General features: G+C 52.1%; 1 protein-coding gene across 1 annotated transcript in view; it reads left to right on the top strand.

Moving 5' to 3' along the window:
- The window catches only part of NT5C1B (5'-nucleotidase, cytosolic IB), a 101,388-nt gene that overhangs the window by 4,313 nt on the left and 73,563 nt on the right, over positions 1-23,512 (top strand). The window contains exons 2-3 of the mRNA XM_075338785.1: positions 20,138-20,550; positions 20,629-20,796. Of these exons, the coding sequence (XP_075194900.1) occupies positions 20,138-20,550; positions 20,629-20,796 (581 nt within the window). The remainder of the gene's footprint in view (positions 1-20,137; positions 20,551-20,628; positions 20,797-23,512) is intronic.

Here is a 23,512-nt window from a genome sequence, read left to right as displayed (position 1 = left end):
GTTGTGCATCCCCACTAGGGATGCACAACCTTAGGGACCCAGAACCGCAGTGCTGGTAACACCAAAAACCCAGGAAATCCCAGTTTTCCCCAACAATGCCCCATACAATGGTACGTAGCTAGGGTGGGACCATGGATGGCCGCCTAGAGGTGGAGCTGACTCGCCCACCCCAGGACTATGGGACACCCGGTGCCGTGCCGGACTAGTCCGGGGGTAGTCCGTGGTGGCGGGGCCCGACTCCGTGGCCCTGGTGGGTGTCAGTTAAAATATGGCTGGTGACTTGGGGTTTGTGTTCGTGACGCCACCTATGGTATGCGGATATTAAGCCGCTGCTGCTGTGTGAGGCCTCTGGGGTGATGATATGGCAGCAATGGTGGTACTGCTCCCCACAGGTGGAGCGGTGCCCCGGGGACACTGTTGGTGCTCGTGAGAGTCTATGGTGTTGTGTGGAAAACACGGTGCAGGGCCGACAGGCATGAAAGAAACAGGCACAAACAACAGTCTCTTTACCTTCTCCTCTTTTACTTCACAAACGGTTAGTCCTGGGAGACCGTTACAGGTGGTAGAGGGCTCCGGCCGGCCTGGAAGTAACTGAGCTGTCGTTTTGGCCAGATGAGTATGAGGCCTACTCCTGTTCTTTTCCTTGCTGTGATAGAACCCTGCTCTCTGGATTTAGCAATGGCCCTCTTGCTGCTGGGACCGGTGGTATGTCCCTTTCCCTCTGTGGTAGGCTGCACAGGCCCTCTCTGGTGCTTCTCTGCTGGAGTCCACACCGGGCCCTGTTGATGCAGCTGTACCTTCGGGCTGTTTATGGGCCAGGTGCTTGCAGCTCTCCTGCCCTTCGGATTCGGCTACCAGGGAGTATTTTAGGCCCTGGTGGCCACAGACTCCGATGTCCGAGTCTCTCCTTTGCCTCTCTGCTCCTCCTGCCTCGCTGGGCCAAGCTGCTCCAGCTCTAGGCCCCAGTTCCACAGGACAGCACTACTCTGCGTCTGCTTCCTATCACTTCTCTCTACAGACTGAACACTAACCCCTCCCTCAGGTCAGGCTTAAGGAATGCTCCCTGGAATTCCAGGTTCAGAGCTCCCCCTGCTGGCCTGAGGGAGGAACTGCATTGGATGTAAACTTACTGGCCAATAGACCTCCCAATTACCTCCAGGCTCAGCATTAACCCTTTGGAGGGGCAATGCTGTTGTGGCGACCAGGTCCTGGGGCGCCACACTCCCACTTAGTTAAACTCAGTTCTCCCGGACTGAAGAAAACAAAACAAAACATGTTACAACCTTAAACAACTATAAGAGTCCAGTGTGGCTCCCTGCCGGGTGTCCATTACACTGCTCCATGGGAGACCCATGGGGGACCTGCGATAAAACCCCCAACGTAGGCTCTGGGCGTGCGTCAGAGCATTGATGACCCCACTCTATGCACGCCGGACGGGTTTTTCTTCAGGGGTGCTGAGCACACTGGTGCTAACTATGTAAAGCTAGAGTGTTGGCCACCCATAGTCCAGTGGCCCAATTGTCCATTTACTTAATCACCTAAAACAAAACATTACATACAAGACACTTTCACATAACTAGTTACACTCTGTTAGGTATTTTACTTTCTATGTTCTATACCTTGGAGGGAGCTGTCCCCGAGTGCTACGTTGGGACCGGCGTAGCTCTGGGGTTTGTCCCTGACTACTTGGAGTGTCTGCCCCCTCCGTGTTACTGGTAGGCCTAACCCTGACAGGTATGCGTGTTGGTTGCCTACGGGGTCTCAGATTCACCAAGGGTACGGCAGGTTCACCACTGGCAGGGGGTTGATTCTCCTGTTCTACTGCTGGTGTGTCATCTTGTGTTGGGGCGGACAGTCTCTGGCTTGACCAACTGCGGGAACGTCAAGACTGGTACCACAATGGCATTATTTATTCGGGTCCAAGTTTTGGGGAATTTGCCAAGGATTGTTTGTATCATCTCTTCCTCCTTTTCTTGAATTTCTTCCACTTCTTTTTGGATTTTGCACTGCTCAGGGCACGCTTTCAGGCGGTCTCTGGACACTGTTTGATAAGTCTTGCCTTCATCTTTGCTTATGAGGCATACCTTACTATTGTCAAAGTTGGAGGGAATAATGGTGTAGGGTTCATTCTCCCACTGATCATCTAATTTATGCGCCCTCCGCTTTTTCTTGAGGACCTGTTCTCCAGGTGCTAAGGGAGTTGCTGGGGCTGTTTGATTGTAGTTCTGCTCTTGTTTCGTTCTTGCTTGGGACAGGCTCTTTTCTACGCATTCCTGGACTTTCCGGTACTGCTGTTGTCGCTCTGTATCCCAATCTTCTATCTCTTGAACCGCTTCAGGTGACACAGTTCCCATCTCAAAGTCTACGGGTAACTTGCCAGGTCTTGCTCGCATCAAGTAAGCAGGGCTGCAGTTGGTCGAGTTTACTGGGATATGGTTATACAGTTCTACCAGATCTGGTAACTTATCTGGCCATTGGTTTCTTTCTTCCAGAGATAGAGTCTTGAGCATATCAGTAACCACATGGTTCATCTTCTCGCACAATCCATTGGTTTGGGGGTGGTACGGTGTTGTTCTGATTTTCTTACAGCCGTACATGTTACAGAACTCTTGGAACACTTCTGCCTCGAATGCAGGACCTTGATCAGTCAGTACCCTTTCCGGATAACCGTGAGGTCGACAAAAGTATGCCTGAAATGCTCTAGCTGCTGTTCTGGCTGTCTAGTCCTTCACAGGCACTACTACCAGGAAACGAGAGTAATGGTCCACAATGGTGAGGGCGTACACATAGCCTGACCGGCTTGGTGTTAACTTCACGTGGTCCAGGGCCACCAACTCCAGGGGCTGCTTCGTGACAATTGGCTGTAGGGGAGACCTCTGGCTGGCATCATCCTTCCGCTTCAGGTTACACGGACCACAGTCTCGGCACCACTTCTCGACTGTCTTTCTCATGTGCACCCAGTAGAACCGATCGCGGAGTAGGGTCTCCAACTTCTTCCACCCGAAGTGTCCTGCTTTATCATGGTAAGCTGCTAGGACCATTGGAGCATCCCTCTGTGGGGCCACTATCTGCCAGACGAGTTCATTCGTTCGCCAGTTGACATATCTCTTGCAGAGCTTGCCTTGGTAGGTGAACAGTCGTCCCCTCTCCTTCCACAACTGCTGGGCTTCTTGTGGAGCGTCTGGACTGAGATGGGTCTCAGCTTGTGCTAGCTTTTCTTTGACCAATCACACGGCCGGGTCACCGTTCTCTGTCTCTTCCCAATTATGGTGGAGTAATGGGTTGACCGAGACCTCGTGCTGGCTCGAGCACTTCACTCCTACAGCATGCTTACACTGGGAAACACCTTGGTGATGGAAAGCCGGTAACTCTATCTCTTCGAGTTCATCCAGGTCTTCTCCAGACTCGGGTAAGTGAGGCATTCTGGACAGCGCATCAGCATTGTTATTCTTCTTGCCAGCCCGGTACTTGATGGTAAAGTCAAAGTTAGACAGCCGGGCCATCCATCGCTGCTCCAACGCACCTAACTTGGCTGTTGCCAGATGTGTCAACGGGTTGTTGTCCGCGAAGATGGTGAACTTGGCCGATGCCAGATAGTGCTTGAAGCATTCAGTCACTGCCCAAACAATAGCGAGGAACTCCAGCTTGAAGGAACTGTAGTTTTCTGGATTCCTTTCTGTGGGACGAAGCTTCCTACTGGCGTAAGCTATCACCTTCTCCCGGCCTCCCTGCACCTGGGACAGAACTGCTCCCTGTCCCACGTTGCTTGCGTCTGTGTACAGTACAAACGGCTGGCTGTAGTCAGGGTAGGCCAGAATTTCTTCTCCCGTGAGAGCCCCTTTCAGCCGGACAAAAGATGTTTCTATTTGACTGTTCCATTCAAATGGAGGGCTTTGCTTCTTAGCCTTCTTTGGCTGGCCCAGCAGGAGATCTTGAAGAGGCACTGCTATCTTGGTGAAACCATCAATGAACCTTCGGTAGTAGCCCACCAGCCCAAGGAACTGCCGCACCTCCTTTACCGTGGTGGGTCTTGGCCAGTCCTTGATTACGATGACTTTCTCTGGATCAGGTGCCACACCTTCTGCGCTGACCACATGATCCAGGTACTGTACCTTTCACTTCAAGAGGTGACACTTGGACGGCTTTATCTTCAGGCCATACTCCGACAAGGACTCAAACACTTCTGCTAAGTGCCTCAGGTCGTCTTCTTAGGTCTTGGAGTAGACTATGACGTCATCCAGGTACAATAGCACGGTTTCAAAGTTGTGATGGCCCAAGCAGCACTCCATCAATCTCTGAAATGTCCCTGGGGCATTGCAGAGCCCGAACGGCATACAATTGAACTCGCAGAGACCCATTGGTGTCGTGAATGCAGTCTTCTCCTTGTCTGCCTCTGCCACGGGAACCTGCCAATACCCACTGGTGAGATCCAGGGTGGAGAAATAATTAGCTGATTTTAAGGCTGTTAGTGACTCTTCTATTCTGGGTAGTGGATAAGCATCTTTATGTGTAATGCGGTTAATTTGTCTGTAATCTACGCACATTCCCATTGTACCATCTTTTTTCTTTACGAGCACTAGTGGAGCTGCCCAGGAGCTACAACTATCTCTGATAACCCCAGCCTCCTTCATCTCCCGTAACATTTCTTTGGCACGCTGATACTGTGCTGGTGGTACAGGGCGGTATCTCTCTTTAATGGGATGATGATCACCCGTGGGGATTTGATGTTTAACCCCTTTTACCTGCCCAAAATCTAGGGGGTGTTTGCTGAAGACCCGCTCGTACTCCTGTACCACCCGGTAAACCCCATGCTTTTGGTGTGAGGGGGTGGAGTCGGTGCCCACATGTAATTTTTGGCACCAGTCTTCCAGCTGTCCCTTGGAGCCATTGTCTTCCGCCTGGTCGGACGAGATCAAGGGTTCCACTGCTTTGATGGTATTGTTACTGACAGTGTACAGTTTTGCTACAGTGGCATACCGGGGCAATTTGGCTTCCTCCTCCCCACAATTCAGGACACGGACGGGCACTCTTCCCTTGCGGACGTCTGCTACCCCTCTGGCTATCAGGACTCCAGGCCTGCTGTCTGAATACACCGGTTCTACCAAGGCCTGGTAATCTTGACCCTTGAGGCCTATTGCTGCCCGACACCATATCAACATTTCACTTCTTGGGGGTATTGCAATGGGGAGAGGGTCACTTACCCTCACACTGCCAATTTCTCCTCTGGCCAGCTCTACCTGCTGCCTCCTCATCAGGGCTCTGATCTCCCTCTGTAGGGCACTCTGCTGCCCGAAGCTGGCAGTTTCAGACGCCTGCTGCAACAAAATTATCACTTCGGCAAGACAATTTTCCATCACATTTGTACCAATGGTTAGCAGTGGGTTAGATTCCTTGCGATCAATATCTACAATTATCATCCCCTGACATGGCAATTCTACCCGCCCCACTTTAATGGTTACTTCCTTGTACCCAATTTGAGGCAAGGGCTGACCATTACTGGCCACAATTGTTAAATCATCATCTGGGCCATGGTCAATGTCTGAATCAGCCCAATATCTTTTGTACAGTTTATAAGGGATGGTTGTTACCTGGGACCCCGTATCCAGGAGGGCATTCAAAGGGATCCCATCCAGCACAATAGGAAGCACCGGGCGTCCTCCCACATACTTGCTGTGACTGGGGTTTGAGCCGGGCTTCCTTACACCTGGGGGTTGGCTCCTGGCCCCAGGCTCAGCCCGTTTAAAGGACAGTATCTTGCAATGTGGCCCGCCTGACTGCAGCGGCGGCAGATCGGTTGTCCCGTTGAATCATACCGGTTTGTGTCTTTTCCTCGGGTCGGCGGAATCCTCCTCTGTCGCATCCATGTGACGTCATCTGGGCTGGAGGCCAACTCGATTCTTGCAGGCGATGGGGTCACTTGCTTGTAGAGACTGCACGGTCTTGGCAAGGGCAGCTACAGTCTTGGTCAGCTCCTGGACCTGCTGTCTGAGCTCTGCAGCGGGATCCTTATCCAGGGACTGCGCCTCAGCCCCTGCAGCGGCTCGTGTTGCAGGCACCACCCCTGGGTACGTGATAGCAAGAGGCCGGAGGGGTACTGGGTCATTCGGTGTAGATTCTCTCAGTACCCGGATGGCCTGGTCCTTAAACTTTGCAAAGTCCAGAGCAGGGTTCTGCAGGACCATGATACGCAGCTGTGTCCTGTGGGCATCTGACAGGAGCCCTTCTATGAACTGCTCAGTTAGGAGTTTGTCTTCTTCACGTACACTCTCTGGGTCCACCTGTTTAATTGCTCTCAGGGCCTCTTGCAGGTTTAAGGCATAGTCCCTTATGCTGTCTGTGGCCCGTTGTTTGCACCCAAAGAATCTCATCTTTATTTCTGCTGCGGTGCGGGTGTCAAAAGTACTCTTTAACTTGGCCAGTATCTGGGTCGCTGTCCCTTTATCTGTATCAGGCCAGGACTTCACTTCACGCTGGGCCGCGCCGGTTAGCTGCCCCATTAATATGCCCACCTTCTGGCTCTCAGTCAGCGGATACACTCTAAACAAGCTGTGCAGCCTTTCTCTGAAATCGCTCAGGGTCCCCGGAGTACTGCGGCAGCCATTCTGCTCCCGGGATGTACGGCATTGTGATCGGCATTACCGGCGCTACAGCGGGGGGCTGGGGCGACGGCGACTGGGATTACATCGGCCGGTGCTGCTGTGTCTTGAGCTACTACAGCCACCTGCTCTCCCTCTGTGTCAGACATCTTCCTCCCCCTTAGTGGACCTTACCAGGCTCCGCTTTCTTTTTAAAATCTCTTCCGGGTAGCGCGGGGTTAACAACCCTCCGCTCTGATGGCGCGCTCCCTTCGCGCTCTTTTTCGGGCACGCCCCCCTTCTTCCTGCGCTCAGCGAGGCTAATGGCGGCGGCAGTTTTCAAACAGTAACACAGTATTTTAAGCACAGTTTCTGCAGGCGCACAGTACCCGGTGGGACCGGGCACGAAATCCTGTTCGTGACGCCAAAGTTGACTCGCCCACCCCAGGGCTATGGGACACCCGGTGCCGGGCCGGACTAGTCCGGGGTAGTCCGTGGTGGCGGGGCCCGACTCCGTGGCCCTGGTGGGTGTCAGTTAAAATATGGCTGGTGACTTGGGGTTTGTGTTCGTGACGCCACCTGTGGTATGCGGCTATTAAGCCGCCGCTGCTGTGTGAGGCCTCCGGGGTGATGATATGGCAGCAATGGTGGTACTGCTCCCCACAGGTGGAGCGGTGCCCCGGGGACACTGTTGGTGCTCGTGAGAGTCTATGGTGTTGTGTGGAAAACACGGTGCAGGGCCGACAGGCATGAAAGAAACAGGCACAAACAACAGTCTCTTTACCTTCTCCTCTTTTACTTCACAAACGGTTAGTCCTGGGAGACCGTTACAGGTGGTAGAGGGCTCCGGCCGGCCTGGAAGTAACTGAGCTGTCGTTTTGGCCAGATGAGTATGAGGCCTACTCCTGTTCTTTTCCTTGCTGTGGTAGAACCCTGCTCTCTGGATTTAGCAATGGCCCTCTTGCTGCTGGGACCGGTGGTACGTCCCTTTCCCTCTGTGGTAGGCTGCACAGGCCCTCTCTGGTGCTTCTCTGCTGGAGTCCACACCGGGCCCTGATGATGCAGCTGTACCTTCGAGCTGTTTATGGGCCAGGTGCTTGCAGCTCTCCTGCCCTTCGGATTCGGCTACCCGGGAGTATTTTAGGCCCTGGTGGCCACAGACTCCGATGTCCGAGTCTCTCCTTTGCCTCTCTGCTCCTCCTGCCTCACTGGGCCAAGCTGCTCCAGTTCTAGGCCCCAGTTCCACAGGACAGCACTACTCTGCGTCTGCTTCCTATCACTTCTCTCTACAGACTGAACACTAACCCCTCCCTCAGGTCAGGCTGAAGGAATGCTCCCTGGAATTCCAAGTTCAGAGCTCCCCCTGCTGGCCTGAGGGAGGAACTGCAATTGGATGTTAAACTTACTGGCCAATAGACCTCCCAATTACCTCCAGGCTCAGCATTAACCCTTTGGAGGGGCAATGCTGTTGTGGCGACCAGGTCCTGGGGCGCCACAGAGCCACTCCAGTCCACTAGTTGACCAGGTGGGAGGGGCAGAATGTGGAGCGTAGTCAGTCTAAGACAGAACTTCAGTGACAGTGGAGAGGAGAGTTGAATAGTGACTGTAAAAGTGTAAAGGTGTGACTGAGTAGACGTCCTGACTCGGGTTGACAGTGACCTGGTACTCAGGAGAGGTGGTTGCCTGTGGAGTACAGTGGAGTACTCCCGGAACTACGCACCGACGGGGTACAGGACCCTAGGACAGGAAATAGTTTGAAGCCGACCTGTTAACACCTGCACAGCAAGGGGACCATCAAGGACCTTGCTGACCTTAAAGAATTCGAAGACTTAGTAGCAAAGAGAGAACCGGGGACAGGACCAGAGACTCCAACCCCACAGGGTTCATGCTACCGTCAGGCGGACAGAAGTGGACAAACCACAGACCGGGGACCCCCAGTGTTCCATACCACGGGGACCCACTTACCAAAGACAGGTGCAGGGGAATTAGGTACCAGAGGACCAGACTGGCACTGGGACGAAGGCGACCTGGAGGCGAAACCAGCCGGCCTCAGGCAACCAGTTGACATCCAAAATGAGTAAAACAGTTGCACTGAATACCTGTCTGGACTCCTTCTTCTGACGCCCACCACACCATACACCCACTGGGGCAATACCTCACTTGCAGAGGGACTACCATACTAGCTCCTAATACCATCAGCCCTAGTAGAGACATTTCGCAGCAGCAGCTCCCTACATATAGCCGCAACACCGCAAGTGGCGTCATGAATAAACTTTATTCACCAATCCCCTGTAAATATCCCCATTACAAAAAGGGGGCATGGAGCCGGGTAACGGCCACCACCGTGACATTCCCAATAGAGACACCGCCCGGAACCGAGTATCCCATATCTCTGGGTGCTACACACACACACATCAGATTACGCACACACATCAGATCACACAAACACATCAGATCACACAGATCAGATCACACACAACATCCAGTTACCATATTGCTTCCGGCCGACTAGGGACATGGGACACAGTGCACTGGAGTGCGAGGACCTGCGGTTGGAGTGTATGAAGGACAGTATAATGTATTGATGGGTTCTACTGTAGGTCTTCTATGCATTCCACCACAGGTCCTCACATTCCACTGTGTCCCAGGTCCCTGCAGCAGTACGGTATCCATGTGTGTATCTGTGTGTATGTGTGTGTTCCACCACAGGTCTTCGATGCCTTTCAGAGTAGGTCCTCCAATTCGGGGTCTGGTGAGTAGGATTGTGGGGTCTTCTGTCTTCTTTCTTTTGGGGGTGTCTGCTTTCTTGTCACAGGTGTGTCACTGTTGACAGATTGTCCTGTGGTATCTGACTATTGAAAGTCACAGCGTTTGGCTGAACAAATGGCTCCCTAACCTTCAATCATTCTTACTTGGTTTTCATCCCTTTCCCTCTAGGATACTGAGGCGTTTTTCAGCCTGTCAGCTGCTGTTCATTAGTACATTCCTTCTCTATATATATACCTTTAATTCCTATTACAGTGTTAAGATTTGATCTTTCTCAAGTCTTCAATGCAAGCAGGCGGCTTGCATATATTAGGAGAATCTTGGTGGTTGTTCTCCTTGACACAACTAGAGATCAGTTGCTTATGGTTTTCCTTTGTTATCTGTGTTTGTCCCTAAAGGTGGTGTCACAAATAGCGACGACGACAACGATGTCGCTGCTAAGTCACCATTTTCTGTGACGTAGCAGCGACGTCCTGTCGCTGTCGCTGTGTGTGACGTCCAGCAACCACCTGACCCTGCTGTGAGGTCGCCGGTTGTTGCTGAATGTCCTGCTTCATTTTTTTGGACGTTGCTCTCCCGCTGTGAAGCACACATCGCTGTGTGTGACAGCGAGAGAGCGACGAACTGAAGCGAGCAGGGAGCCGGCGTCTGGCAGCCTGCAGTAAGCTGTAACCACGGTAAACATCGGGTAACCAAGAAGCCCTTTCCTTGGTTACCCGATATTTACCTTAGTTACTAGCCTCCGCCGCTCTCACGCTGCCAGTGCCGGCTCCCTGCTCCCTGCACACGTAGCTGGAGTACACATCGGGTAATTAACCCGATGTGTACTCTGGCTAGGAGTGCAGGAAACAGGGAGCCGGCACTGGCAGTGTGAGAGCGGCGGATGCTAGTAACTAAGGTAAATATCGGGTAACCAAGAGAAGAGCTTTCCTTGGTTACCCGATATTTACCTTAGTTACGCTTCCACGCGTCGCTGCTAGCTGGGGCTGGTCACTGGTCGCTGGTGAGATCTGCCTGTTTGACAGCTCACCAGCGACCATGTAACGACGCAGCAGCAATCCTGATAAGGTCAGATCGCTGGTTGTGATTGCTGCTGCGTTGCTATGTGTGACACCACCTTTAGTGCCTAGTGGGGTTGACAAAGAGCCCATCCGCTCCCTATCTAGGGCCCAGATCAGTGTCAGCCTAGGGTCAGGTATCCGGCTTAGCGAATAGGTACACACACACAATTAAAATATAAATGCAATGCTTTTGTTTTCGCTCCCATTTATCATGAGCTGAACCCAAAGATCTAAAGCCTGCTTTACACGTTGCAATTTCGCATACGATATCGTATGCGATTTGCAACGCCCCCATCGTATGTGTGGCACGTTCAATTTGTTGAATGTGCCACACAAATGATTAACCCCCGTCACAGGTACTTACCACCTCGATGTGGGTGGCGAACATCCACTTCCTGGAGTGGGAGGGACGTTCGGCGTCACATCGACGTCACGCGGCAGCCGGCCAATAGAAGCGGAGGGGCGGAGCTGAGTGGGACGTAAACATCCCTCCCACCTCTTTCCTTCCGCATTGTGGGCCGGGAGCCGCAGGGCGTAGGTAAGATCTGTTCATCGTTCCCGGGGTGTCACACACTGCGATGTGTGCTGCCCCGGGTACGATGAACAATCTGACGTGCAATTCTAGAGACAGGTACGATGTGTATGCGATGAACGTTTTAACGTTCAATCGCAATCACACGTACCTGTCACACACTGCAATGTACCTTACGATGCCGGATGTGTGTCACTTACGGCGTGACCCCGCCAACACATTGTAAGATACATTGCAGTGTACAGCGGGCTTAAGACTTTTTCAATCTGCATAAAATGCATTTTTATCTCAAATATTGATCGCAAATCTTTCTGAATCTGTGTTAGTGAGCACTTCTCCGAGATAATCCATCCACCTCACAGGTGTGGCATATCAAGATTCTTGTTAGCCTGATTATTTCACAGGTCTTATCAGACTCACATGGTACTTTCTACCTCCTGTAAGGGGTACTTCACACACAGCGAGATCGCTACTGAGATCGCTGCTGAGTCACGTTTTTTGTGACCTCATTAGCGATCTCGCTGTGTGTGACACTGAGCAGCGATCTGGCCCCTGCTGTGAGATCACTGCTCGTTACACACAGCGCTGGTTCGTTTTTTTATTGTTGCTCTCCCGCTGATAAGCACACATCGCTGTGTGTGACAGCGAGAGAGCAACAATCCTGAATGTGCAGGGAGCAGGAGCCGGCGTCTGACAGCCTGCGGTAAGCTGTAACCAAGGTAAACATCGGGTAACCAAGGTGGTTACCCGATATTTACCTTCGTTACCAGCCTCCGCAGCTCTCACGCTGCCAGTGCCGGCTCCTGCTCCCTGCACACGCTAAGTTAAGCGGTGTGAGCTGGTAACTAAGGTAAACATCGGGTAACCATACCCGATGTTTACCTTAGTTACCAGTGTCCGCAACTTCCAGACGCCGGCTCCGTGCAAGCGCAGCGTCGCTTGCACGTCGCTGCTGGCTGGGGGCTGGTCACTGGTCGCTGGTGAGATCTGCCTGTTTGACAGCTCACCAGCGACCATGTAGCGACGCAGCAGCGATCCTTACCAGGTCAGATCGCTGGTCGGATCGCTGCTGCATCGCTAAAGTGTGAAGGTACGCTAAGGCTTGCGATTATCTGGCTTATATACCTGCAAAAACTGCTAAGGTATCACTTTTCACTGGTATTAACCTATAGTTTGTAGTTTTTAAGGTCACCCAAGGGTACAAGTTCAACAACAGCCATGTTTGCATTGGGTAAACAATTTGTAGCATTTTGTACAGTTACCAAAACAAAGGAAAGTCACACCCCATAATCACATCATGCATTGAAGTTTTTACCACTCTGACGTCATGGGTCATTTTTCCACATGAGGTTTCAAAAGATAGAACAGCAGTAAGATATTGATTATGTGTCCCCATGTACTATGTATTTATTATGCATTGCTTATATAATGCTGTCCATAGTGGGATTTCAGTCCAGGACTAGAGATGAGTGAACCAGAGGTAGGGTGTTTGGTGTTCGTACCGAACATAGACTTTACAAAAAAACAGAGTTCGCGTTCGGAGATCGGGTGCTTTACGTATGCAAACCACTCATGCGAGCATCACTATGCTCAAGTACGCTCGGTGTTCAGCCCAGTGCGAGCAGTGTTTGACTGGCTTGCACTAAGGGTAACTGTAGCACCCAGGGGGCAGGGGTTATCAGGAACGGGATCTCGTACCTGATTTACTTGTCGCTGGGCCAGTGTGATGATCTGCGATGTCGCAGTGGCCTGCCCGGCTTCGTGCCCGAGGAGTACACCAATATGGAGAGAAGATGATGAGGGTAGTAGTAGGATGAATGTCATGACGCCACCTGTGGTACACGGCCAGAGATTAGCCGCTGCTGCTGTCGCTGAGCTCCAGGGCGGATGATGAGGTGGAGCGGGCCCTGAGGAGGATGATGAGGGGAGTAGTGATGGCCATTGGCACCGACTCGTGAGGCGGCGGCGCCGGTAATAAGAGTCCAAGTCAGATGCTGCGGTTCCAGGTGTCTTTACTCACTCTTTGTGCTGCTCGCCCAGGTAGTACTGGTCACCCACTGTGATGGGCGCCGTCGAACTCGAATTCCTTCAGAGGTCAGTCCGGTGTGTTACTCGGCGGGCCCCTTCCTCCTAGAGCCTTGTGCATTGAATCCCCATGGCTTAAAGTTACTTTGGGACCCCAGTCCGTCTCGAGTAGTACTCTTGTCCCTATTTGCAGGTACCGTGGCTCCGCAATGGGGCCTGGTGCTGTCCAAGGCCCCGAATCCTATCTTGGCACTGTGCTTTCAGGCTCTTTGTGGCCAGGGAAGCTTGAAACCTCCCTGTCCCAGCAGATCCTGGAAAACCAACTTGGAGAATGATCGTTCCTAGGGTCCTGCACCTTGTGTGTGGCTCCGGCTCCGAGGGAGCAATGAAGCTCTCCCCTCAGCATCCGTGTGAATTCCTATGTCCAACCAGAGCACCGTTGAGGCAAATCTGCTCCTTTCCTCTCCTGCTGGAGAACTCTCTGGAAACTGTTGTCTTAGCTCCTAACTCCCCCTAAGTGGATGCTCCTCCCACGGGTCCCTGTCACTAGTGGTGCCCCCCATGTTTGAAGGCAACCTTAAGACCCTACCCTAGCCCAGTCCCCATTGGGGAGGGCAACCTGGTGGAGTTTTAGAGTGTGTAAGTGGTGAAACTGGTACCGACCTTATCCGGATCCGGGCTAAGCACTACACCTTAAATCAGGTGCAGTACTCTGTGGCCAAAGGGGCGCCACATAACAACAGTGTAATCAGATGTAGTGTGCACTAAAGAAAATAAAGTATGGATAAACCTTGCCCACCCACCTTCTCAAGTGATCTGTTTATGGCTGGCTGCATATCAGTACAGACCAAAACTGCCCAATTAGTGACTTCTATCGGAATCCAGGTCAAGTTCGGGTCCCAAACCAAACTTTTTCATAAGTCCGGCTTAACCCGCCGAACCCGAACTTCCACGGGTCCACTCATCTCTATCCAGGACCCTATACTGCAAAGGAACATTGCTAATTACTGAGCCACCATGCTTGCTGCCCTTGTATTAAGGTGACTCACAATTAATCTCCCTTACAGTCTTCTGCTGTTCACCAAGCAGGCATGGAGCATAGTCACCAGAGTACTGAGTCCAAGAGAGCATTAACTAATTGTCCTTCTACAATCTTGTGGCAGGTTCATCTTGCTGTGTTCTGAGACAACAAGGCTGAGTAGGTCAGACTAGAAACAGTGACCTTCTCTAACCACAACCACAATCACACTCCAAGGGCTCATCCACTAGTGGACAATTGGCAGCCACATGACCCAATCACTCACAGTGCCAGCATACAGTCTACTTACTATACAAAGGGTTTTAAAGGACAATTGGCTTTAATGTCCTGGCTATCATAAAATATATTCTGGTTGCACTGTTACAAGCAGATGCCGTGTATGAAACACTGCTGGCACATGCCCAATATGGAGCAGACTCAACTCCTGAGCCTGCCTCATATATGCGTCCACTCACAATGTGATGGCTCCCCTTCAAATCGCTGCAGAAACACTGCATAATTGATTGTTTCAGAAGAAAAAAAAGCCGATTTCATGCGCTATGGCTGCAGCCCCCACCATAGACAGAGTGGGAGCAGCATCCAAAGCACACATGACATGACATGCTCATTTTATGAATGCACGGATTTTGATCAAAATTTTAGCATCCAAATCGCTCCGTTCAAAAAAGCAACATGCACACGTGTCATGCACAATCTACATTGTGAAGGGGACGCAGGACGTGTGGAGCCCCACGTTACCTTCAGGTCGCCTCAGGGTCTGCAGGGACTTCACGTGCTGGGAATCTTCTGACAAGAGGCAGGTCAGGTTAACTTCAATGGGAATCATGACGTCACTCTCGGTAACTGCGGTCAGGGGGTGACCAACACTGCAGTTTAGGGAGCGCCTGGGGCTGATGGTAGATGCAGTTAGTTGTTGTGGCCTCCCGAGAGTGAGGCTGGCCCCAGGGCCCAGTGTAAGTGTGTTGTACCACAGGTCGCAGAAGAACTCACACACAGGCAGCAATGTCTTTCAGGGTTTTTACTCACTTTTCTGGTGGTAGATGTGAGATACCCGGGCGATGCTATGATGAACCAGGTGGAGCCAGATTTCCCTCAGGCTGAGATAAGGATGACTGCTGACTCGCCTTCCTGCACCTATGTTTCGGATCACCCCTGACTTGAAGTGTATCGTGGGATGTGTCCAGGGAAGTTGCTGCTGCCATTCTCCCCTTTCTGACCCGTTTGCTGACAGCGTGGACCAAGGATAGATGGCTCCAGGCTCGATCCACCTTAAGCCCCTTCGTTGCTGTCGATGCTGCGGGTTCTGTATGGTTGGTGTTGGACTTCTTGTCCACCCCACCAGCAGGATTAAGCAGCTCCACTAAATAGATTTCTGCTCTGGGGACCTGTACCCCGTGTGTGCGATCATCACCAGGAGTTCCCGTACTCGACTCCGTAATTCTCCCTCTATTCAGGCGTCTTTCAAAGCAACTTTGTGGTGATGCTCTCCTCCGTCAACAGCCACTCCACGTGCAGGGTCTGACAGTGCTTCGCCCTTCGGCCCTGCACTTCAGACACGGCTGCACACCACCTTCTCCTCTGACTGCTACTGCACAACTTTTCTCCCAGCTACACTACAGCACCACACTAATTGAGATGCGAGGGATACGCCCCCTCCCTGGGTCTGCCCAGGGGTCCCCTCTAATGTGTGTGTGTGTTCTGGTTAAAGGGTGCCTGTGTGTTCACACCTTACTCAGCCATCAGGATTACCTGTTTGTACTGACCCAGCATGGGTGCAGTACTCAGTAGCGCCTGACCAAGTCAGGGGCGCCATATTCCCCCTTAGTTACCAACAGCACGTCCTCGGGCTGTAAAGACAAGAAAGGTTTAAAGTGCAAACTTGTAAAACATTTAAAACAGTATAAAAACATCATAAAACCTCAAACCAGGTACCGTGCATTACCACCCTCCACCCACAAGTCTTTAACCCACCCAAAACCCTCTGATCTTCTTTCTTGAGGTTGGTGGTTAAAGGGTAAGCCCCTTCACAGCTGAGCCGTGTCTTTGGCCACTTCTGGCATGCTTGGTCACTTCAGACAGGGTACCCACTTCTTTGTGGTGGAGAGCCAAGCCCCATAAACAGGCATGCTCCCTTGTCGTAGGTGAGCCAGGCCCCATAAACAGGCGTGCTCTTAGCTTTTGGATAGCAAGCACCATCACAGGCGTACTTCCAGGTGGTGCAGAGCCAGACCCCATAAACAGGCGTGCTCTGTGTTGGTACCGCTGGGGTAACTATAAACACTGTGAGAGTTCGTGGCTATAGCTAGTTCATAGCCTTATGGTCCGTAGTATAAATGTACAAAACCAGGTGCAAAGAATTTTCAAAGGGTTCTCACAATAGTTCTTGTGGGCACATCATCTTGAACTTCTTTAACGTTGCTTAACTGGTAAACTTGTCTGTACTTTTCTTTCCGTTGCAGGACTCAGATGGACTTTCTCCTCTCACTGGCACTGGGCACTGCTCTTGCGCTGTCATCTGGAACTGTATCTTTAGCTGTAGCTGTATCTTTAGCTATAGCTGTAGCTGTGTCTTCTTCTGGTGGCGATAACCTTGGGGAATGAGCGGGAGAAGCAGGGCTGTAGCTGGAGCTCTTCGAGCATGGCACTACATCCAGAGCATACCAGCCCTTTTCACCTTTGTGCCTGGTGAATTCCACTAGGTCTCCCATTCATAGGTCACGACCAGGGTGTCCTCTGGGCAGGTGGGACCAGACATCTCTTCGGCTTACAAAAATGCCCTCCTTGATGCCAGGCACCACTATAAACCCGTAGCCGGTTCTCAGGTTGAATTCCTCAACCACTCCGCGGTGGAGAGGACCTCTGACCTGGTGCTTGGCTTTTCTGAGAGACTGCTTCTCCGCCAGATCTCGGGGTGTCACCTCTTCTTTCTGCTTGTCTGGGGTAGGCTGCACAGAGGGGTGTCTTGCTCTCATGCGGCGCTGTCCTCTGCGGGCTGGTCTCCTCATCACCGCCACGTCGCTGTCTGCGGGCTCCCAAGTGACACTCATACTGGGCATGAAGATAAAAATAAACATCTCAACCTTCGGGCCTCCCCTCCCCCTTATTGGTCTTGAGCACTCCTCCGGTTGCTCCGGCAGCAGCGCTGGGGACAGGCGTTCATCAGAAGGCCAGGGTGGTGGGCTCTTCTTAGCCACAGAAGTTGCTGGGACCGCTTCGGGTCCAGGAGGCTGCCTGGGGACTCTGTATCTGTCCACCAGGCCTTTGGGGAAACGTGCACTCAACTTCTCCTTGAGCCGCAGGAATACTGGGTCTTCTCCCGGCGGGGACGCAGGACTTGGCTCTTCAGTCGGTGGCTGGGGCATGGTGGCTGCTTCTGCTTTGCAGGCTGGGGTAGACGACATTGCGGCCTGGTCTGATCTGGCCGGATGTGGCGTGGCTGTGGCCTGGTCTGGCCGGACGGGACACTGCTGCGGCTGGGTCTGGTCTAGCCGGACGGGACGCTGCTGCGGCCTGGTCTGGTCTGGCCGGGCATGGCCTTGCAGCAGGGGTCTCAGCAGGAACTGCAGCGGGGATCACCGCGGGCATTGCAGCAGGGATCGCCTCTGGTAACAGCGCCGGTGGGGTCAGCATACCCAAGCGGGCAGGGGTGGCGTGGGACTCTCCCAAAGGCATCAGCAAGGGGGTCTGGGTGGTCACCTCCCAGTGTGGCACTTGTCGCGCGGTCCACCTCTCATAGGCCCGAACCGCCGCCGCCAGGTCCCATAGCTCTGAGCGCCCTTCCATCACTTGCTGCATTATTCTCGCTTGCAGACGGTCGCAGAACTGGGCGAGCTCCCAGTCCCACCAGGCAGCGGAGCCTGGTTCTGGTTCGCTGCGTGCAGACGCCATTCTCTCTGCGTCGTCGCTGCTCACCAGGTCCTCTCTGCACTCTCTGGGTTTCGTTTCTTGCAGCCTCGTGACTTTTCCTTCCTTTTCCACCAGCCTGGAACATCTCCGCCGGGTAAGGTCAGATCCACTCCCATCACCCGCGAGGTCAGAGCGCTCCAGGGGTTCTCTGGGTAGCCACACCTCTTTGACGGCGGTTACTCCTTCTTGCGCGGGCTGTTGTTGTTTCTTGGCGTGCCTTCTCCGGTGGCAACATGGCGGCGCTTCAAATTTTTCAAACGGACCGCCAAGGCACATGGTCACCTGTCTTAACAGGTCTAGTCCTGATCCTGTTTGTGGCGCCAGATGTGGAGCCCCGCATTACCTTCAGGTCGCCTCAGGGTCTTCAGGGACTTCACGTGCTGAGAATCTTCTGACAACAGGCAGGTCAGGTTAACTTCAATGGGAATCGTGACGCCACTCTCGGTAATTGCAGTCAGGGGGTGACCGCCACTGCACTTTAGGGAGCGCCTGTGGCTGACGGTAGATGCAGTTAGTTGTTGTGACCTCCCGAGAGTGAGGCTGGCCCCAGGGCCCAGTGTAAGTGTGTAGTACCACAGGTCGCAGAAGAACTCACACACAGGCAGCAATGTCTTTCAGGGTTTTTACTCACTTTTTTGGTGGTAGATGTGAGATACCCGGGCAATGCTATGACAAACCAGGTGGAACCAGGTTTCCCTCAGGCTGAGATAAGGATGACTGCTGACTCGCCTTCCTGCACCTTTGTTTCGGATCACCCCTGACTTGAAGTGTATCGTGGGATGTGTCCAGGGAAGTCGCTGCTGCCGTTCTCCCCTTTCTGACCTGTTTGCTGACAGCATGGACCAAGGATAGATGGCTCCAGGCTCGATCCTCCTTATGGCCCCCTTGTTGCTGTTGATGCTGCGGGTTCTGTATGGTTGGTGTGGGACTTCTTGTCCAACCTACCAGCAGGATTAAGCAGCTCCACTAAATAGATTTCTGCTCTGGGGACCTGTACCCCGTGTGTGCGATCATCACCAGGAGTTCCCGTACTCGACTCCGTAATTCTCCCTCTATTCAGGCGTCTTTCAAAGCAACTTTGTGGTGATGCTCTCCTCCATCAACAGCCACTGCAAGTGCAGGGTCTGACAGTGCTTTGCCCTTCGGCCCTGCACTTCAGACACGGCTGCTCACCACCTTCTCCTCCGACTGCCACTGCACAACTCTCCTTCAGCTACACTACAGCACCACACTAATTGAGATGCGAGGGCTACGCCCCCTCCCTAGGTCTGCCCAGGGGTCCCCTCTAATGTGTGTGTGTGTTCTGGTTAAAGGGTGCCTGTGTGTTCACACCTTACTCAGCCATCAGGATTACCTGTTTGTACTGAGCCAGCATGGGTGCAGTACTCAGTGGCGCCTGACCAGGTCAGGGGCGCCACAGACGCATGCATTTACGCTGCGATGCTATACGCAGCGTAAATGCATGTAATTACGCAATGTGCGAACGAGCCCTTAATGTGTTTTTTTCAATGGTAAAAACGTAGAAAGTTTTGACAAGCTGCAGATTTTCTTCTGCAACCAAATCTGCAAAATCTGCTAGCAAATACGCATGAAAAATGTAACATGCTCACACTGCCTAAAGGTAGGTTATCGATATAAGCCTTGAAAACCCCTTCCAATGTGTTACCGTAGTACTTTTACATAGGACTGCAGGGAGCTGACTACATTATCTTGCTGCTGTTGTGAAATGATAACTCCCAGCTCGCTGCTGTCAGGACATGCTGGGAGTTGTTGTTTCACAAGTAGCAGATGATATCTTTATGACGTATCAGAACATGTATATTCTGATTATCTAACTAATTTAGCTCTGCTACAACTGTATCTCTGTAAGCAAGCAGCATGAGAGCTCAGTGCACACAGCTGACACTGGCAGGATACCAAAAGGGGTGGGTAATGTTTGCAGAATACAGGAGGGGAAAGCAGCCCTGTACCACAGTACCCGCCCTATGGCATGTTAATTGCCTGGTATGTGTAAGGCCTGAGTTTCGCTACTCCCTGAGCCAGCCTCCCTTACTTTCTCTAGTCTATTCTGCTTATTAACCCTCCCTCCCGGGATGAGTCACAGACCAGAGGGCGTTGGTTCAGCTTCCTATTCATGTCTTGTCTTTTTACGTAACTAACAAGGAAGTCTCCTAACTCTGTAAATATACAGCCCAGCCGGCTCCCTGTGAAACCTCGCTGTCATTATTTACAGCCAAGAGATTGGTAGAGAATCCCCAGTCCATCCCCATTTCTTTGGTGGAGAATCTCCAGTCCATCCCGAGTCCATTGGTGAAGAAACCCCACTTCATTCCCATTCCGTTGGTGGAGAATTCTAAGACCATCCCAAGTCCTTTGGTGGCGAACTCCCAGGCCATCTCAAGTCCATTGGAGGAGAAAACCCAATTCATCCCGAATCCATTGGTGGAGAAACACCAGTCCATCCCGAGTCAATTTTTGGAGAATCTTCAAGAACAGAGCAAGACAATGAGCGGGGCCAAGGATAACGCATCACCGGATGTGACACAAGCACCACCCGCCAATGGAGAGGAAAATAAAGGCCAGCACGACTCTTCTGCAGCCAAGGCCTTCTACGACAGTATTGCTCCCAAGAAGAAGCCCAAGCTGGTAAGTACCCAATGTATGTTTAAGAAAACGGTGGAGAATCTAATGATCACAGTATAATTCTCTGCTTTTTCTCTACAGCCCAAGCCCCAGAATGCCATAACCATCGCGGTGTCATCTCGGGTTCTGTTTAATATGGTTCAGGAGCGGAATATGTATGAAGAACAAGGTGTGGAGAAGTATGTGCTATACCAACAGGAACATGAAGAGGAACCTCTGAAGCCCGGGCCTGCGTTTCCTTTCGTGAAGGTAATCTATATCCATAGACATACTTCACTGCACCTCACTCTATGTGCAATGTACAGACTTAATGCAGGTCTATTAACCTGAAATCTACTGTCTTATCGGCATACATGAGACCTGCAGCCAGTCCATATATAACACCCGTACTCAGACCATGAAACATGGCTGCGGAATCCATCAGAAAGTCTGTGGCCGGTAAAATCACATTACACTCAGATGGCGGTTTCGCATTGTGACGTGTCATCTAGTGATTTACTATTATGTCGCACTGTAACACAGAGTCGCAAAGGTTTCCAAGTGTCGCATATGACTCACCTGCCATGCACTTCAATGGAATCGCATGAAGTTACAACTTGTCTGCGATTTGGGCGAGTTGTTTTTTTTGTTTTTTATAGCAAGTTGCAACTCTACTCTTTTTGCTTGTGTGCTTTATCTCAGCATTGCTGTTGTGTGACACAAGTGTTAAGAAGCTCTGGACGTGTTGTCAGTCATCTCAGCCTCATCCTAGACTGGCTGATAACAGAGAGCAATATATTGCATTTAACTGAACAGCAGATGCAAGTGATATTGACTATAGTTTCCATGTGTGTCCACATGCAGAGGTCTAGAATTTGTCTTAGGTTAAAGGAAGTTGGCTGTTGAGGGTCGTCATTCCTGTTAGACGGCGTCCTAACCTCCCACCCCTATGTATGCAGCCGCCCCCTTCAGATGTCACATCCAGCAGTGCTGCCTGCATGTTGCTTCCTATCTCACCTTCCTCACATTTTTCTTCCTCAGCTGAACTCACATACCAACTACATCAGCACTAACACAACCTGCAGGCGTGGGGGGAGGTGGAAGCGCTGTCATCACTGACAGCTCCCTCCAGAAGAATTTAGGATGAAAGGTTCTGTTCTAGACATGGCGTCTTCTTCAACTGTCTTAAGAAAGCCTTGTATAACAAACTAAAGCCCGCTTTACACGCTGCAATGTATCTTACAATGTGTCGGCGGGGTCACGTCGTAAGTGACGCACATCCGGCATCGTAAGGTACATTGCAGTGTGTGACAGGTACATGCGATTGAACGTTAAAACGTTCATCGCATACACATCGTACCTTTCTCTAGAATTGCACGTCAGATTGTTCATCGTACCCGGGGTAGCGCACATCGCAGTGTGAGACACCCCAGGAACGATGAACAGATCTTACCTACGTCCTGCGGTTCCCGGCCCACAATGCGGAAGGAAGGAGGTGGACGGGATGTTTCCGTCCCACTCAGCTCCGCCCCTCCGCTTCTATTGGCCAGCTGCCGCGTGACGTCGATGTGATGCCGACCGTCCCTCCCACTCCAGGAAGTGGATGTTCGCCTCCCACATCGAGGTCGTATGGACGGGTAAGTACGTATGACGGGGGTTAATCGTTTGTGCAGCATTTTCAACAAATTGAACGTGCCACACATACGATGGGGGCGTTTCAAATCGTATGCGAAATTGCAACGTGTAAAGCTGGCTTAAGGCCTCTACCATTAAAGTGAACCTGTCAGGAGCAATATTCTCCCATAACCACGAGCAGTTCTGGGTGCATATTGCTAATCCCTGCCTAACCGTCCCTGTATACACTAGCATAGATAAAGAGATCTTTAGAAAAAGTATTTCTAAAGATCCTTTATAATATGCTAATGAAGCCAGGGACTTAGTCACAAGGGCGTTACTTCCCCTGGCTAGTTGACCTCTTAGTATGTTAGTACACCCCATGTGGGTGTGCTAACATGCTAATGAATGTGCAGCATCAGAGGATGGTCGCGCTCACCTCTCTGCTGGCATCACGTCCGAGTCCTGGATTTCGGCTCAGTGCGCATGATCCCTGACTTTCGGTCATGCGCACTACATGGGATTGAAGCCAGGACTCGTACACCCGGCGGTCATGCGCACTATGAAGCTGGGTGTACACGTCCTGGCTTCAATCCTATGTAGTGCACATGACTGAAAGTCCGGAAGAATGTGACACGCCTTCACCGGGGCCTGGGGGTTACTCGTTACCGGGCAGCGGTTCTGCTCCTGGGACGCCGCAGTGGCGTTGCCCGGCACTGTTAATCAAAAGGATACGGGAATGAATGGATGATGGGGATGGTAGTTCGTGATGCCCCCTGTTGTATGCGGTAAGTGAGGTGCCGCCGTTGCAGGATGGGGCCTCTGGGGCAGATGGTGACGCAGCTTAGATGGTATAGCTCTCCACAGGCAGAGCTGGGCCCCAGGGCGGATGGGAGTCGTAGTAGTCTATGATAGCAGGCGCAGGTGAATAACGGAGAGACACAGGAATGCAGTCTCAAGGTTTTTACTCACTGTAGCCGGTTCCAAGGTTACATACACGCCAGGGACCGCCTTTGGAGTGCCGGGATTCACCATGATGGGCTCCAGCCGATCCCGGGTAGTTCGGAGGTCGAATCCGATACACCTTTCTTAAATGTCTCTTTCCTGGTCGTCTCTGTGCTTGCTTCACCCTCCTGCCTTGCGCCCCCGCTCACTGAACCCTGTGCCAGTTCCCGTGGACCATATTGGGGTGGCATGAAGCTCTATCCCTTGGATCTTTTGGGTCATCTTCCAGCAAATTCGTGTGTGTGCGGTGTGTGGCTGCAGTACTTGAAGTCACCTCAGCTGCTGGTTTTGCTAGCGGAGCCCATAGGTTTTTCTCCTCTAGCCTGGGGACCAGTCCCCGTGTTGCGACCAAGTCCTTCCACTTGTA

Source organism: Anomaloglossus baeobatrachus, chromosome 3 (assembly GCF_048569485.1).
Source record: "Anomaloglossus baeobatrachus isolate aAnoBae1 chromosome 3, aAnoBae1.hap1, whole genome shotgun sequence".
In the NCBI taxonomy this organism is placed as follows: domain Eukaryota; kingdom Metazoa; phylum Chordata; class Amphibia; order Anura; family Aromobatidae; genus Anomaloglossus; species Anomaloglossus baeobatrachus.
Note: the sequence above shows the minus strand (reverse complement) of the source record. Positions and strands in the feature narration are given on the sequence as shown.